Source organism: Epinephelus lanceolatus, chromosome 9 (genome assembly GCF_041903045.1).
Source record: "Epinephelus lanceolatus isolate andai-2023 chromosome 9, ASM4190304v1, whole genome shotgun sequence".
Taxonomy (NCBI): Eukaryota; Metazoa; Chordata; class Actinopteri; order Perciformes; family Serranidae; genus Epinephelus; species Epinephelus lanceolatus.
In genome coordinates, this window is record NC_135742.1 from 20,026,824 (window position 1) to 20,043,091 (window position 16,268).

At 42.6% G+C, this 16,268-nt stretch overlaps 2 protein-coding genes across 4 annotated transcripts; both read left to right on the forward strand.

Annotated features, from left to right (window-relative positions):
• Positions 1–285: 285 nt before the first annotated feature.
• On the forward strand, positions 286–6,362 carry LOC117251884 (adenine nucleotide translocase lysine N-methyltransferase). 3 transcript variants are annotated; one of them, XM_033618428.2, is made up of 6 exons: positions 286–441; positions 2,671–2,844; positions 3,712–3,816; positions 4,104–4,244; positions 5,210–5,260; positions 5,391–6,362. In XM_033618428.2, exons 2-6 carry the CDS (start codon positions 2,677–2,679, stop codon positions 5,631–5,633), a joined length of 708 nt encoding a protein of 235 aa, XP_033474319.2. In that variant the 5' UTR covers positions 286–441; positions 2,671–2,676; the 3' UTR covers positions 5,634–6,362. The 3 variants fall into 3 exon arrangements, with proteins under 3 accessions (XP_033474319.2, XP_033474318.2, XP_033474317.2); XM_033618427.2 differs by having other exon boundaries at positions 426–543; XM_033618426.2 differs by having other exon boundaries at positions 432–535.
• A 1,435-nt stretch (positions 6,363–7,797) lies between these two features.
• Positions 7,798–14,233, forward strand: plk2b (polo-like kinase 2b (Drosophila)). Its single transcript, XM_033618424.2, has 14 exons — positions 7,798–8,027; positions 8,121–8,228; positions 8,333–8,449; positions 8,760–8,889; positions 9,130–9,313; positions 9,528–9,726; positions 9,843–9,990; positions 10,214–10,308; positions 10,599–10,731; positions 10,970–11,050; positions 12,074–12,233; positions 12,626–12,755; positions 12,897–13,007; positions 13,175–14,233. The coding sequence occupies exons 1-14, from the start codon at positions 7,842–7,844 to the stop codon at positions 13,364–13,366; spliced, it is 1,974 nt and encodes a 657-aa protein (XP_033474315.1). The 5' UTR covers positions 7,798–7,841; the 3' UTR covers positions 13,367–14,233.
• The last annotated feature ends 2,035 nt before the right edge of the window (positions 14,234–16,268 follow it).

Below are 16,268 nucleotides of genomic sequence, written 5' to 3' on the forward strand. Positions count from 1 at the left end.
GCCGAGGCGGAAGTGCATGGAAATGGGCATCTTTGCAATTGTAATCACCTCGGCTCTCTCTTTTTTGGCTTATTTAACACCTGCATAATTAATCTGAGAGGTGCAAATGAGATTGGCACAATTATTCTCCTTTATTATTCCCCTGAATGCTTTTAATAAGTGGCCCCAACTTTCCCCTATTACTCATCTCACACCTGACGCTTAGTCTATAACAGTCCAGCGTGCGCAAAGAAGCCACGGTCAGCCACAACAGACATTACATAAGCGCGGACTACAACTCGCACAGGCTCTAGCTGTCGGGAGTCTTGTATCTGCCAGTTAGCAGACATTTGATAGGGCGTGTATGAGTTTATAGGGCGGGATTGTGCGCTGACTGGCCGCCCTTTGACTGGAGGATCTGTGTGTGCAGGCTGGTGAGTGCGCAGCAGAGGGGCGGGTCAGGTAGGCTGCATAAACACGTCTGTTTACGCACATTTTGCCTGTTGTAACTTCAAATATGTGCCATATCTGTGCAGGGCGTGAGTCCATCTTGCGCGTAAGTAGGTCAGTGGCTCATTTGTTCTGTTAGTTTGGGACATTTAGTGCCGATTTCATCCAGAATCCAAAATCCTAACAATCTGTTGGCGTGTTTGAAAGCTGCTTTGGGATCATTTGGAGCGGTGGCGCTTCTCAGCTTCTCTTTTCGACAATACGAGCACCTACATTCGAAATAACATTTGTTTGCAGACACAGAGATGTTGTTTTTGTTTCAGTGCATGATGGTAAATAAAACTTTTCTAGAAGGATTCATGGTGAACGGCAGCTGTAGCACCATCTGCTGTTGGGAAAAGGTGCTCTGGTGATATTTTGGCAGCTCTCAAAGGCAGGCCTGTGGTAATGATTAACAAAGCAATATTGGCTGTAATTCAGATAGGCTAACTGTTGCTTTATAAGCCCACTGACTTCTTGATACCGACGAGCTGTGTCTGTTTACAAAGGGAGATTGGTTATTTGTATCCAGAGCAACCTTATCCTATTTTAGTGTTACAGCTTTCCAAATTAACCTCAACTGTTTGAGACATCATTAAATTACTCTAGCATAAAATAGTACAGGTTATAGGGTATAAACCTTTTATAGAATCTTTGAAGACCTTATGTATACTCCAGTAGGAGCTGGGCGATAAAATCAAACATCACGTTATTTTTAACAAGACACTGTGGGGTTGAATACTGGTGCTTTTTGAAAATATTTATAGGATGAGATTTTTGGTAAATCATCAGTAATGTGGATATATATTGACTAAGTGAGTAAAGGTGAATGATAGGACAGTATCAATAGGCTGGTAAATTTGGAAAATTACATCATTTTACTGTAATTCAGCCTTAAAAACCAGGCATAATCTCCTGAGACCCGAACTTTTGTTTAGTATGTATTTTTAAATCCTTCTAGTTATTTGGGATCAGTAGGACCTGATAAATATAAAAAATGAAACATTGGCAAAGATAATTAAGTCCCAATGTCCTCAAACTAGACGATAAAAAAGTCCCAATGTCTTCAAACGCGTACTTCCTAATAAACAGTGTCTAGGCTTGTTACTGTTGCTAACATTGGTCAAATTTATTAAACCACAAACATCGTAAATAGTTTCAACCATGAACTGTGATCAGGTTTTGGATCTTGTCCACTTTTGTGTCAGGATCGGCTGCAGACTGACTTGGCAGAGATGGCTGCCATCTTGTTTTTACATGGATTAGTGTATTGTGCTCTTACTACCACTAGATGGCACAAAAAGTGTCCACGAATGAAGACAACAGGTCTAAGTTATGTAGAATGAAGTATAAGGTCAAGTAAACCCAAAATGTGATGTCCTCATATGAGGACACAGGGTCTCAGGAGGATAATGTAATCTCATTTCAGGATACGGATACAATATTGATTTATTGCCAAGCCCTAACCAACCCCAACAGTTATTTTTATTAAGTATGGACATTAGTTAGTTTTCTTGTCCAAGCATGTTTGTAGCAACCAAACCTGGTGTTTTATGCCAAACCATGGTGTTTCCCCAACCCTAACCAAGTGTTTTTTGTACCTAAACCTAATCACATTATCCACAGTGTTCACAGCATAAAATTGGAAATTGAAACTTACAGAAATGTAAAGTCTTAATATATCCACTGCATATCTATCAATCAATCAATCAATCAATCAATCAATCAATATTATTTATAAAGCCCAATATCACAAATCACAGTTTGCCTCACAGGGCTTTACAGCATACGACAACCCTCTGTCCTTAGGACCGTCGCAGCGGATAAGGAAAAACTCCCCCAAAAAAACCTTTAACAGGGGAAAAAACCTCAGGAAGAGCAACTGAGGAGGGATCCCTCTTCCAGGACGGACAGACATGATATAGACTTCGTACAGAACAGATCAACATAATAATATGAAACCTACAAAATTTAACTGTGGTTTGTAAATGTACAATGCCAACATTTACTCTGGCAGTTGGGTTGCCAAAAACAAAAGCCGAAAATCCTATCTGATTTCTAAAATGATCAAATAACAGTATTGATCTTGACCTCATTAATCCAGTATCTGTTGGGCTAAGGAATATTACAGAGTTCTTCAGAGATATTTCCTGCAGTAACCTCTCCCCTCATTTACTGTATTTCCTACCATACTGGTGACAGTTCACAATGGAGGACTCCATTGAAGTGATTCTGCAGGATTATGGCAAGGTCCTTCCCACCACCAAACCCCATCCCGTCCTGTCGGCCTGCGTAGGCTCTCTCCTCACAGGCCTCTACGGACTATGGAGCCTGTTTTCTCTGCCTGGATTTCGCAAAATCCCAATGAACCTCAAGGTGCTTGAGATTCCCTTTTATTTTCTGTTTTTACCTGCTGGCTTTGCTTTCTTCACATCCTTTCAAATACCAAGTGCTGCATGTTTGTGTGAAATCACAAGACAGAACATAACTTGCACAATAACGATGATTTGCTTATTTTGGAGCTTAGTGTTTTGCGCTAGCAAGAAGAAAATGGTAAGTCTGTAACCGCCATTATGTTTCATGGAGAGCTGCACCATTTTCTACAGTATGTCAATCTGAAGTCTATTGTCGTAACATAATGGTTCGTGTACTATTTTTGTTCCCTGTCGGTACAAGATGAACAGGAAAACATGATGATCAGGAGCAGATTATCAGAAGTTAGGTAATGCTGACGCTGTTTTTGTTGCATGGAGAATCTGAAAAGAAGCAGTTAAACAGCTAATATTAATACATAAAATATGATTAAAACGTAACAGCTTTTCCATGTTTATTATATCTCTGACCTGTGATTTTTTTGGATGAATGACACAATGATTTGTTTATCCTGCCAGCGACTGTATATCCTAAACCCAGTGCACCTCAGCTAGAGACAAGAGAGAGCCCTGCAGAATTTGTCACTCAGACAGATAATGTCAGATCCACTGTCAGTGAGTGGGAGATCAGATTCAAGGTTATACTGTAGTCACAGCACTCAAAAGACTGGACTGTTGTCAGCAGAAGTAAAAGGAAAAGCATATGCAGAGGTGTTTTACATGAAAAAGAAAATCACGTTGCTGTAGTGTTGGTTAGTGTCATGATTTCTCTTGAACTCTCCCTTTCAGTCGAGCTTGATGCAGACTTATCTACAGTAGGGCTCATATTGTGACTTGTATTGACTGACTTTGTGTTTATACTGTGGTCCAGGTTCCTTATTTGCCCTCCAGCAAAGTTCAGACACTGAACATTATGCAGCTGCTGGAGGGACGGACAGGTCGCTTAGCAGATCTGGGATCAGGAGATGGAAGACTGGTAAGTGGACTGTGAGTGTTTTACGAAAATAACTGTGCAGAATTCCCTCTGTCCGACCTGCAAATCTGGACTCTGCCTGTGTTTTATATAAGTGAAGCCAGTGAGTGGGATTCAGGTTACCCAGCCAATGCAAATAGTTTTCAATCACATTCATTTATGGCCAAAAACTAGAGCGCAAATCTGACTCTAAAATTGTTATTTTCATGAGTTAATTTTAAATCTAAGTGTGATGTGTGTTCTGTTTGGTACTGCTGTTGTATTTTAAATCATCACATTTGTTTTCCCAGGTGTTTGCGGCGTCTTCTGCTGGTTTCCAGTGCACAGGGTTTGAGATTAACTCCATTTTAGTAGCCTATGCCAGGAACAAGGCCAGCTGGAATGGAGTGCCGTCCAGCCAGGCTACCTTTGTTAAAAAGGATTTCTGGAAGGTAAGACTTTAAAGGAATATTCAGCCCATGCTACTTTTTCTTCTTGGAGCTTCTTTGTTTCTTTGATGAAAACATTGTTTATCTTGAATGCCTCTGGTGAACGAAGCATTCAAAAACAGAGAAAATTCTTGATGAGTTGAAGTTATAGGGGTCCTCATTTAACAACAGCAAACTATATCAAAACATCCATTGACAACCTCTCACACAACTCATGCAGCATAATCTAAATCTAATTTATCCAGTTGTGTGTTCATTACTTTTGAGACAGCCCGTTCTGATGGGGGACCAAGTTAAAAGTGAAACTCTTCCATGCTCTCTTGAAAGCCAGACTCCATTGACAAAAACAGTAATTTTACCTTGATGAACTCGGGAGCTGCTGGTCTACCACTGCCACAGGTGGCTTGGTCAGTTATTTTGTCTGTGGTAATGTGTGACTTTGGTGTTTTAAAGGGATTGTTCCAATTCAGCAAAGTCACACATAAACTCAGAGAAACAAACAAACCATTGAGGCAGTGGTAGACCAGCAGCTTCCATGTTCTACAAGGTAAAATTACTGTTTTTGTCAATGGAGTCTGGCTTTGAAGAGAGCAAGGATATTTTTACTTTCAGCTCAGTTCCCCTTTGGAGAGGGCTGTCTGTTTGGGAAGTACTGAGCATACGACTGGAAAAATTAGACATGGCAAGTTGTGTTAAAGATGGCAAACAGGAGTGTTGGTACAGTTTTGCTATTGTTAAATGCCAATCCCTTTGTGATCAAGAATGGTCTCCATTTTCAGATTCTTTGTTCCATAAAAGTATGCGAGAAAAACAAAGTTATCTTTGTGAATTCAATGTAACACAAGTGAGTAGCTGATATACAAATCGTCATTTGTGGTTGAAGTATTCCTTTAACAAAAACAATTCCTTCCCTCAAACCAGATCAAAGTTGTTTTATGACCCTATTTGTGTCTTTTGTTCTTTCATAGACTGATTTATCGAGGTACAACAATGTGACAGCTTTCCTTGCTCCAGGAGTGGTGGGTTTTTCTCCTACGCAGAATTATTTTTTTGCCTCCCTGTAGAGCTTTTGATGCTGTAAAAGTCATTTAGCATACATAGCATTTCATTGCTAAATGACTTATTTAACTGTTTCTGATTGGTTTGCAGATGGAGGTCCTGGGTGAGAAGTTACTGAAAGAGCTTCCCGATGATGCTCGTGTCATTGCCTGTCGTTTTCCTTTCCCCAGCTGGCCACAACAATCGTGTGTCGGCTCCGGTCTCGACTTGACTTTTGCTTATGATATGAGCACTGTGCGCTCACACCTGAGCAAGAGACAAGACACTAGCACTGTCATTCTCAACAGCACCAAACCCTCCAGACACTCCTCTGTTTTCATGGACCAGAAATGAACAAAAATGTGATATTTAAAAGAATCCCAGACAAAGAAAACACATTTTTAGTAGGTCATCATAAATAAATTTGTGATACCTGTCACTTACGAGCACTGATCAGGAATGATCCTTTTGAAAGATGTCTTTGAACATTGCAAGGATGAGAGGGACTCTGACTAAGCAAGATGTCAGGATGATTTTGACATCACATATCCCCTGCAGTATTTGTTCCATCTTTGCACAGCCAGAACAGACTGAGCCTTTGCCATCCAGCCGACAATCTTGTTATAAATACCACCATGCACCACTATCTGGAATATGGCTGCAGAGCTCTAAGAGCTCCTCCACTAAAGATAATTTTACCCCCACATCAACACAAATAAACCCCTTGAGTAGCATGCTACAGGAGGTCATTGTTTGTGTGTTATTCAGTAGTTTTGTTCAGCTTTGCTTTTGTGTCATAGATTCATTTGTTGTGTTTCTTCAAGAAATAAATAAGTCTCCAGCTCAAGGCCATTGTTAAATGTATTCAGTGGGTCTCCTAGGCAGCCACTGAGGGTAAGGCACAAAGATGTTTTCATATTGTGCACAGTCCAGAATAATTATCTGTGCAACCTGACCCTTGTGGGTTAGATGGAGTAAGTGGGTAGCGAAATGTGTATATGCTTTAGTCAGAGAACCATGGTTATATTTGTAAACTGTCTGTCTGTCTGTCTGTCAGCATTAAAATGAGATTTCAGTGTGAAATGATTTGATTGTCAAAATTTAATGAACATGGCAAGATAAAGCATTTTGAATATTATGCCATTTTCTCGTGAACAAAGTCTGGCTGTGATTTTATTTGGATGAAGACTAGAACATTCTAAACATTTTGTGTTGTTTAAGGTAACAAATTTGACGGATTATGCAGCCTTGGTTGAGGAACCTGCTCTCCGTTTTGCACGTCAGTGAACTTGTCCTACTGTAGCACCTGCAGTGACACTGTCATAGTCTGTAGGCCTTGAAAAAAGACCCACATCTGCAAGTCAGAACAGTAATCTTCCAGTGTTCTGACACCTGCACAGTCTCCCCACTCTAGTTGCTATACCATAAACAGTCTTTGGTAAACATAGTTTTAAAGGCGGAATGGGTTTGTAACCTGCACTGTTCCTCAGGAGGTGGTCTGAGTTTGGTTCGCTTCCAAGTCTGCTGTGCGGTTCACTTTACCTGTGCTTTGTGAACACAAAGCACTCCGGTTCGCTTTGCTCTTTGCCATTGTATTTAGACCTCCAGATCACATGCTATTGCAATCAGACAAAACCTGTAACAAGGACACAGGACCACGGAGTAGTTTGGTCCATGGAATATACTGCACGTCTCCGGATGTGAAATGAAGAATACATTAAACAGTCTACAGCACAGAAATGCAAAGGATTTCCTTCAATTTCAAGTTCATTGGAAAGCAAGGGGCTTCATAACTGCACTGCAGTGCCACGTCAAAGTAAAAACCAAAATGATGTCAATATATTTTATATAGGCCATAGTGTGAACAGAAAGAGGACAGAGGCACCATCAGAGCTGAAGTCTCTTTCAAGTCCTTTCTCTGTCGGTCCACTTTTTGGTGCACTTCAAGAGGACTGAGTTCAGTTTGTTTAAAAAGGACTATATGTGAAAACACCAAATGATCATTTTGCATGTGAAGTATTAAATGGTATACAGAATCTCCACCTGAGGGTGCTAGTGCTCCAAAGTGACCTTGGTGCAAAAACAGAGGATGAGCTGAGTCTGAACAGAATACAGATCATGTTCTTCCTCTGCAAGGTGGATGTTTTATCGACCAAAATGCATTAGCTTTTCATTGCCTTGGAGTATATTGTGCACCAACATGTAAAAGGTTCATTGATCTGCCTGTTCAATGAACAAAAGCTGTATATGACAGAACACGTCTGTGTGAATGATTGCCGTGGGTGGCGACTTGTGATGCAAATAATCGTGGGAATTCATAAACTTATTAAAGATTAGAACCCACAGGCTGTTTTTCTTCCCTTTCATTTCATGTCCGTGCCATCATCAACACGAACGTACATGCAAGGTAGTCGATATCAGGCAGACCTCATGCTCTCGTTTCACACCGTGACGTCAGACAGAGGGCGGCAGACAGCGGGGTGGGGTGGGTGCCAGGGTATAAATTCTCAGAGACGGACTCTCCAGGCTGCATTCTGAGTGCGGGACGATCAACCACCTCTCATGGAAGTACAGAGAAATATCAGTCCCCAACAGACAAACAGCAGCAGCATGTGTGAGTCGACGCAGAGGTCGAGCGAACCTCGCCGAAAGAGAATGGATGAGCGCAGTGCGCCCTCGGAGATGGCCAGGATAATCACTGACCCGGTCACGGGAAAGTGCTACTGCCGTGGAAAAGTTTTGGGAAAGGTAGCGCAAGCATAGAATTTATACTCGACCCTTTTGGATTTACCAAGTAACCCTGAAGACGCAGCATGTTAACAGTGTTTTTCCTCTTTCCAGGGAGGGTTTGCGAAATGCTACGAGATGACCGACCTCTCCACCAGCAAAGTTTACGCAGCCAAAATCATCCCGCATGCACGCGTCTCCAAACCTCACCAACGGGAGAAGGTAAGTGCGCAAGCGGCTGTGCGCACTGATGTGTCTGGACAGCATGTATCACCAAAAATTACCTTCAGTTACACTCGTGACCATTTTGTCTCTTCTCCTGCTAGATTGACAGAGAAATTGAGCTGCACCGAGCACTGCACCACAAACACGTTGTGCACTTTTATCACCATTTTGAGGACAAGGAGAACATCTACATCCTGCTGGAATACTGCAGTAGAAAAGTAAGTGCTGTCTTCAACCAGTGTACTTTCTCCTTGCCACTGTTTCAAATTTGGGTAACACCTGCATTGCACCCAAAGTCAATGAGGCAGTACAAAGGGAGTCTGCCCTCACTACAAAAGACCTCTAATGTTTGAATTGATTGTATGATGCAGCAAATTTGTTCATGTTCCTACAGTTTTATGACATTAATATAACAAAAATCATCAAATATGATAAAGTTTTCTTTGTAGAGGAAAATATGTGTTTCTATGGAATCACTACACTTCAGGAAACAGCTCTATAATCATTCTTTTCTCTGTTTTCTTGCAGTCTTTAGCCCATATCCTGAAGGCTCGCAAAGTGCTCACAGAGCCAGAGGTGCGTTATTACCTAAGACAGATTGTATCTGGACTGAAATACCTGCACGAACAGGAGATCCTTCACAGAGACCTGAAACTTGGTAAGCAATCTATATGCAGCAGTGACACACTACAGCACTGAGACACTGTGTGCACATTTGTAAGGATGCATTCTGTACAAGGAGGATATGTTTTCTTTCATACAAGCCCGCTTCTTCCTCTGATTATTCTGTTATCAATCCATCATAGAGCAAGCGAGAGAGAGATCTGTGCAGTGTTTAGCCTTTGATCCTGGGTTGAATATCAAGTGCTCATCATCTCATTCCCTTTCTTCCCCACAGGTAACTTCTTTGTGAGTGAGTCGATGGAGCTGAAGGTCGGGGACTTTGGTCTGGCTGCCAAGTTGGAGCCAGCGGGAAACAGGAGGAAGACGATCTGTGGGACTCCCAACTACCTGTCCCCCGAGGTGCTCAACAAGCAGGGCCACGGCTGTGAATCAGACATCTGGGCCCTGGGCTGTGTAATGTGAGTAGGCAAACTATAAATTCACCATTAGGCACTTAAAAGGTTTAGTAATGATGGGAATTGTTATTGATTAACAGATAATGAGCTTAAAAAGACAAAGTGGCATCATATTTCATGGATGTGCATGATCCTGTTTTGCCTACAGTCACATGTCTGATAAGGTGTTTTTTTAGTGATGGAAATTAGCTCACTTATGCCCTCCATCTTGCTCCAGGTACACCATGCTGTTGGGCAGGCCACCATTTGAAACCACCAACCTGAAGGAGACGTACAGGTGTATCAGAGAGGCGCGTTACTCCCTGCCCTCCTCCCTGTCGCCACAGGCTAAGCAGCTAATCACCAGCCTACTAGCCAAGATCCCAGAGGACAGGCCTAACCTGGACCACATTCTGAGGCACGACTTCATCACGCAGGTTAAACACCATTTTCACCTCCCTGTCTGTCAGCCTCTCTAAATGTCACTCTGTGGGAGTATGGTGATGACCCCCTTCCCACCAGCCGCACACTGACCCACTTTCTCTCTCTGCAGGGCTTCAGTCCAGAGCGTTTGCCGGCTAGCTGTTGCCATTCAGCACCAGATTTCCACGTCTCTAGCCCCGCCAAGAGCTTTTTCAAGAAAGCTGCCGCTGCGCTCTTCGGTGGGAAGAGAGACAAGGTCAAATACTACGAGACTCTGAGTGAGTATTACATCAGCTATTGAGCACTCATGCACCACTTAAAACACCACTTGTCACGCCAGCCAGTTATCTTTCACTTTGTAAAATTGGGGTTGCTCCAAGAGGCACAGTTATATCTATTTTATTAGACAATTGCAAGCACATGTCACATTCCATCCCATACGGCTGCTGGTTAAAAGGTCGTGCTCTGATATCATTTGTGTGCTGTCGTTGCTTTTGATAGATAAGTTAACCAAAGAGGAAGAGGAGATCTACAAACTGCAGCACGACCTGGAGAGAACTGTAATCAGCCAACAACAGAGCAAAAAGATTTCAGAGGTAAGAGATCATTCATTCAACACAAAACAGGATATAACAAGTGTGTAGGTGATGTATTCATGCAGCCATTAACTGAACAGATTAGAGTCTGTTGGGGAGACTCCTATGAGTCACTCCGATGCTGTGCTAAAACTTAATAACACGCACAATTTCAGAACAAGTGAAAAGCACTTATTTTCAACCTTTAAAGCCAACCACTTTGCATCTGTGGGGGACTGCTTAGTCATAGTAGGAAGAGATGATCCAAACTCACAGATTCTAACCTCTTTCGTCACTGATCTCACCTCCAGAATGGAAGTGTACTTCCGCCATCTGCTGAGAGCCCTGTTGGCCAGGCAACGGACAACCAGTCCCCGACGCCGCGAGATACCATCCGTCTGATTGTCAGGGGGAGTCTGGGGAGCTGCAGCAGCAGCAGTGAATGTAAGCTCACCAGCCACGTCACACACACACACACACACACACACAGCCCAGTGATCACAGACAGACACATAAAGGTGTTATATAATATTCTGTTCTAACACATAAATGACACACAGGAAAATGGAGTAAGTGCATCAGTGGAAGAGAGACTTGATAAAACAGCTTGAGTGCATTGAAATAATTCCTTTTACTGTACTTCAGGGTAAATGACCCCCTGCTGCTGTTGTTATTTCTTAAGGTCTAGAAGACAGCACGACGGGGAGCGTGGCTGAGACTGTGGCGAGCGTGTTAAGGGGATGTCTGGAGAATATGCCTAAAGGTGAGTCAACCTGTTGAATTAATTTGTAGAGTCAAGACTTATACATGCAATTATTGATCAGACGATTCCACGTTGAAAGGTTTCATGATACAAGTATAGCTCATTATCTGAATTTGACCTTGAAATGAGTAAACAAAGAGACGCAGTGCTGTTTAGTGGCAGGAATCTGGCGATATATGTATCATGATACAGGGGTTACGATTCAATAAAAGGATGTCAATGGATAACCGCTAATTGGTTATGCATGTTGGTCTATAGATTAATTTGCTACTCTTTATTGTACCGCACTGCTTATTAGTCTGGTCTGGTGGGAGCTAACTGTAGTTAGCAATGTAGCTCCTGGCATTTTTTTTACCGCTAGTAACGTTGTCCTGACCCAACAGCAATGTCTCCGCTCTCCCCCAGGTCAACCTGCTGAGTAAACGGCTCAATATTAAGCAGCCACACCCCTTTAGCATTGTCAACTGTGTTATCACTGTTAGCTCTGTTAGCACCATTAGCAGTGTCAGCACAGCTAATGGTGCTAACATACGTTAGTTAACAATGCCAAAGAGGATTTGAGGCTCAAAATGAAGCTGCTTACTTACCAGGGTGCCCTGGTAGTAACTAGTGGGTTTTGGGCTATCAAAAGCACAATTAACCGAAACTAATATACTTGATTCGATTTATCGCGATAATTTAAGCGATGAAATAATATTGCGATTTTATGACTGTCTGTTTCATAGGCCTGTGGTCTTTGTGTTTATGCTAACGATCTGTTGTTACACTACAACGCTGCTATCTAACAGTCGTTGGTTGAACATAGCACAAATCTTTGTATGAGGATACTCAACCTTTTCATTGTGTAAGACCTTTATAGTTAAGTTTCAGTGAATCTGGAGGAAACCTTGGAGTCTAGTTTTTCTCTTGGGTGCTTTGAATAAAGTCAAGGATTGTTCGAGGTTGCACAGCTAAGGTTGTTGGCTCTTAAAACCTTCCTTGTAATTGTATCTAATTCTTCTCCTCTGTGTTCTCACCCTGCAGCCGACGACATTCCTCAAGGCGCAAACTGCTGCAATCTTCAATGGGTGACTAAATGGGTGGACTACTCCAACAAGTATGGCTTTGGCTACCAATTGTCTGATCACACCGTGGGAGTTCTCTTCAACAATGGCACTCACATGAGCCTCTTGCCAGACAGAAAGTATGCACCATTCTATGCTTTCACAACACTCCACCTTCAGTTTGACAGTTATTAGTCACTGCATATAATGGAGATGGCTTGTTAGAGCATGCTGTAGTACGTAGAGCTACTTTGAAGAACCTGTTAGAGGTTTGACAAAAGTATGAAATTGAAGGGAAGGCTTGGCTTGTTAAATCTGAATACATTATGGTTTCTCTGTCAGAAAGAGAGCAAATCACATGAATTTCAGTCTCAATTTCAGCCGTGTTTTTACTAACAGCTTAAGAACGATATTTTTAGTCAAGAATAACGTCAGATTTGAAATGTCAAGGAAATGCATTTATGTTTGGTCCATTTATGTGGTGTTTATATGAGTGGTTGCGTAACTCTGTTTATCTCCTCTGTTTCTCCAGGACCATCCATTACTATGCAGAGCTGGGCCAGCGCTCTGTCTTCCCCACTTGCGAAGTTCCTGAACATTTTGTGGGCCAGGTGACTGTGCTCAAGTACTTTTCCCACTACATGGAGGAGAACCTCATGGACGTAAGTAAACCTCTCTATTCCCCCACTCCTCTTTCTTGCTATTATGTATCTTTTGTCTTTCCACCCCATGAAGCATTAGAAATGGTATCTGTCATGTTGCAGCTTGTCTAATCCTTCTGTGTTGCTCTTTGGCTCTCTCAGGGCGGGGACCTGGGTAGTATGACAGATGCACACATGCCTAGACTCTACCTGCTGCAGTGGCTCAAGTCCGACCGCGCCCTCATGATGCTCTTCAACGACGGCACTTTCCAGGTAAACACACATGCAGGAAACACAGCCGTTGCTGGGCACGTTCAGAGGAGTTTAGCTGCAGTGCAACAGTATCTAGATCAACAGAGGAGGAGGAAACGGATCATTTGCAATTGTCTTTTACCAAAAATTGGTAGAGAATAAACTAAAGCTGTTTTTTTTCTCCACAGATCAACTTTTACCACGACCACACCAAGATCATCCTGAGCTGCCAGAGGGATGAGTACATACTGACATACATCAACGAGGATCGTGTCTCCAAAACCTTCAAACTGAGCTCCCTGCTGACATCCGGCTGCCCCACCGACCTGCGCGAACGCATGGTGTACTCCCTCAACATGCTCCTGCAGAGATGCAGCTGAATCCACAATAATGTGTTCTGGATGGTGATACACAAAGAAATCTGCGCATCGTGCTACTGCAGCAGTGCTGCAGTGGACCCAGGATTCTGAAGGAATCTGTGTGGGAAGGACGAGTTTGAGGATGGACCGTTGAAGACTTAATTAACATTCCCTCACTGTTGCACCTTCATGACTCAGCAGAGGTGCGGCTGAAAAGACAGAACGAACAGACTGTGGATGTGGGGAATGAAATGTAGCACAATGACAGAGGATGGTTAAAGGGCTGATTGTATGTTGATTGTTGAAGGAGAGGAAAGACTGAATGTGTTGGAACGAGTATGTTGGTACGAATGTGAACCCCAGATGTTTTCTGGCGGGGAAAAAAAGAGGGATATTTCGAAAGTAAAGACAGGCTGGGCTGGCACCAGCTTGAATGTGTACAGTATAGTTGATGCAGTTTTATAGAGGTAATCCATTAACTGATGCTCGACTGTGGAATATTGTAAATGATGTACAGTGTCTGTCAAAGCCGACTCACCAATGCAGAGAAATGATTCGCTAGATGTGTGTGAATGCCACAGAGTTCGGCAGTTTATATGTGTGAGTGAGTGGGAGAGGTGTAACATCACACTAACTTTTAAAACTGTGATTTGTTCTCTTTAATGACGGATGGACTCAGCACATTGAGCTGGGAACTGGATGGATGATGTGAGGGGGAGGAGAGAGGGGGAGAGCATTACATTTAAAAAAACAGTACCAGGGGACTTTTAAGGATCCTTTAAGAGCCATTATCACCATGGTAGAAAATGTGCTAAATAACTTATTGTGTAAAAAAAGTGCAGTATTTATTTATTTAATAATAAAGAGCATTTTGTAAAAAAAAAAAAACCTTCTGAGTGCTTTGTCTTCTCGAGTGTTTATACCCATTTTTATTTTCAGACACACAATTTCTCTCGGGCTGCTTCAAGAGTTATTAGATGTTTACTGTTAATGCATTTTCTGAGTCTGGAGCCTGGTATTGAAGGAGTACTTCACCCATAAAATGACTATTTGTGAAGAAAACTTTCTCTTGCATGCCTCCATGGAAAACAGCAAACATTGGTTTATTGATTGATTGGGGGCAGCATGGTGGTGCGGTGGTTAGCATTGTCCCCTCACAGGAAGAGGGTTCCTGGTTTGTACCTGGGGTGGGGGGTTTGAACCCCAAGGTGGAGGAGTTTGCATGTTCTCCCCATGTCAGCATGGGTTCTCCAGGTGCTCCGGTTTCCCCCCCACAATCCAAAGACATGCAGGTTAATTGGTGACCCTAAATTGCCCATAGGTTTGAATGTGAGCGTGAATGGTTGTCTGTCTCTATGTGTCAGCCCTGTGATAGTCTGGCGACCTTTTCCAGGGTGTACCCGCCTCACGCTCGATGTCAGCTGGGATAGGTTCCAGACCCTCCGTGACCCCCAATGACATAAGCAGTTATGGAAAATGAATGAATTAAATGATTGACTGGGGACCACATTTAACAACAGCAAAACTACGACCACTAATACTGCACGAGTTGTGTGAGAGTATGTTAACAAATCTTTGATACAGTCTTGCTGTTGTTGAAGGTGGTCTCGAATCAATTCATAAATCAATATGTTTGCATGTGACGCATGTGAGAAAAAAGTCTTCATAAATTCAAGGTATGACTAATTGATTTACAAATGATCATTTTATGGGTAAGGTATTCCTTTATGGTCTTTTAAATGCATTTAAACAAACCTGCAAATGGCTTGTGTCCTGGTTGTATTTACAATTAGCAGTTCATTAGTTCATGTACTGTACAGTGTGATGATAATTTGATTAAACCACACTTGTATCTGTGCAATGGCCCAAGTCAAAGCAAGTATTTCATCTTTAAACATCAACAGGAAATGGGCACAGAGAGAGATGGATACATGATAGAGGGCATGTTTACAGTGAAGTTGTTTACACTCTGGTTCAGGGCTCTGTCTTTGTTAAGTTTTCCTCCTCAATGATAAATGGAGGATGGCAAAGACTGTTCGACGGGGCTGACCTTGTCTCGCACAAACAGGCGCATGCGCGTTACTTTGCATACAAATAAGGGCACTCATCAACAGATAGGCCAGCTGGGTGGCTCAGAAGTACAGACGGAAAAGACAGCCAAACGGTGACGTGCAGCTAGAAGGAGAGCCTAATAAAATGACAGGCTGTGTCGTACTATGTCAGCAATTGCATCAGAGCTCTCGAGGCTAGTAGTCATTCTTAGACATCCTTTCACATTCACTGACTGTAACCATGGCAACAAGCAACCGCTGACCAATTTAGTGGGAAATCAATGAAAGCTGCGTAAAAGACATCTGGCACAGCTTCTCCCTGCTAAAAGTCAGAGCTCATGTCCTGACACACTTGTGCTAAAACTGTAACTTCTGCCACTGATTAGCTGATTCCTCTCTCTGTTCTCCACACGTGTATCTGATCCAGCTGTCTGTTGAACACCTCTTCACCTTCCGAAGCTTATGTAATGATGGAAGTTAAACATGGATGTTTGAGTCATCCCTTTGGATGTTCACAGAATATCTGTGCTCTTCATAGTTCAATAATGAATGCCTCATGCATAAACATACCCACACAGACAGGAGCAGAGCAGGAAGTAGCCTACAAGAAGAAGGAGCAGGAATTATTCATGACGACACCTCCCGGTCTGAGTGTGCGTGTTTTGACAGTAATGGCCCCTGGAATGGACGCTTCAGTCGGACAGAAATAGATTTGGTTGTTGATGTGAATTTTTCTGGCCTTTACGGGCATTTTTGGCCCTGGTCCTAACATCTGAAAAGGAGTGCAGCATCTCCAGTTTCTCTGAGGTTACGTGAGGGAGAGCATTCCCTTCGCCGATGTGGATTCAGCCTCTTTAATGATTACTGTAAGC

Coding starts and splice junctions, on each gene's coding strand:
- LOC117251884 (XM_033618426.2), top strand. CDS start 497: ATGTGCCATATCTGTGCAGGGCGTGAGTCCATCTTGCGC. Junction 3,817..4,103: donor GATCAGGAGATGGAAGACTG/GTAAGTGGACTG, acceptor TTGTTTTCCCAG/GTGTTTGCGGCGTCTTCTGC. Junction 5,261..5,390: donor CTTTCCTTGCTCCAGGAGTG/GTGGGTTTTTCT, acceptor ATTGGTTTGCAG/ATGGAGGTCCTGGGTGAGAA.
- plk2b (XM_033618424.2), top strand. CDS start 7,842: ATGGAAGTACAGAGAAATATCAGTCCCCAACAGACAAACAGCAGCAGC. Junction 9,727..9,842: donor GGCACGACTTCATCACGCAG/GTTAAACACCAT, acceptor CTCTCTCTGCAG/GGCTTCAGTCCAGAGCGTTT. Junction 11,051..12,073: donor TCTGGAGAATATGCCTAAAG/GTGAGTCAACCT, acceptor CTCACCCTGCAG/CCGACGACATTCCTCAAGGC.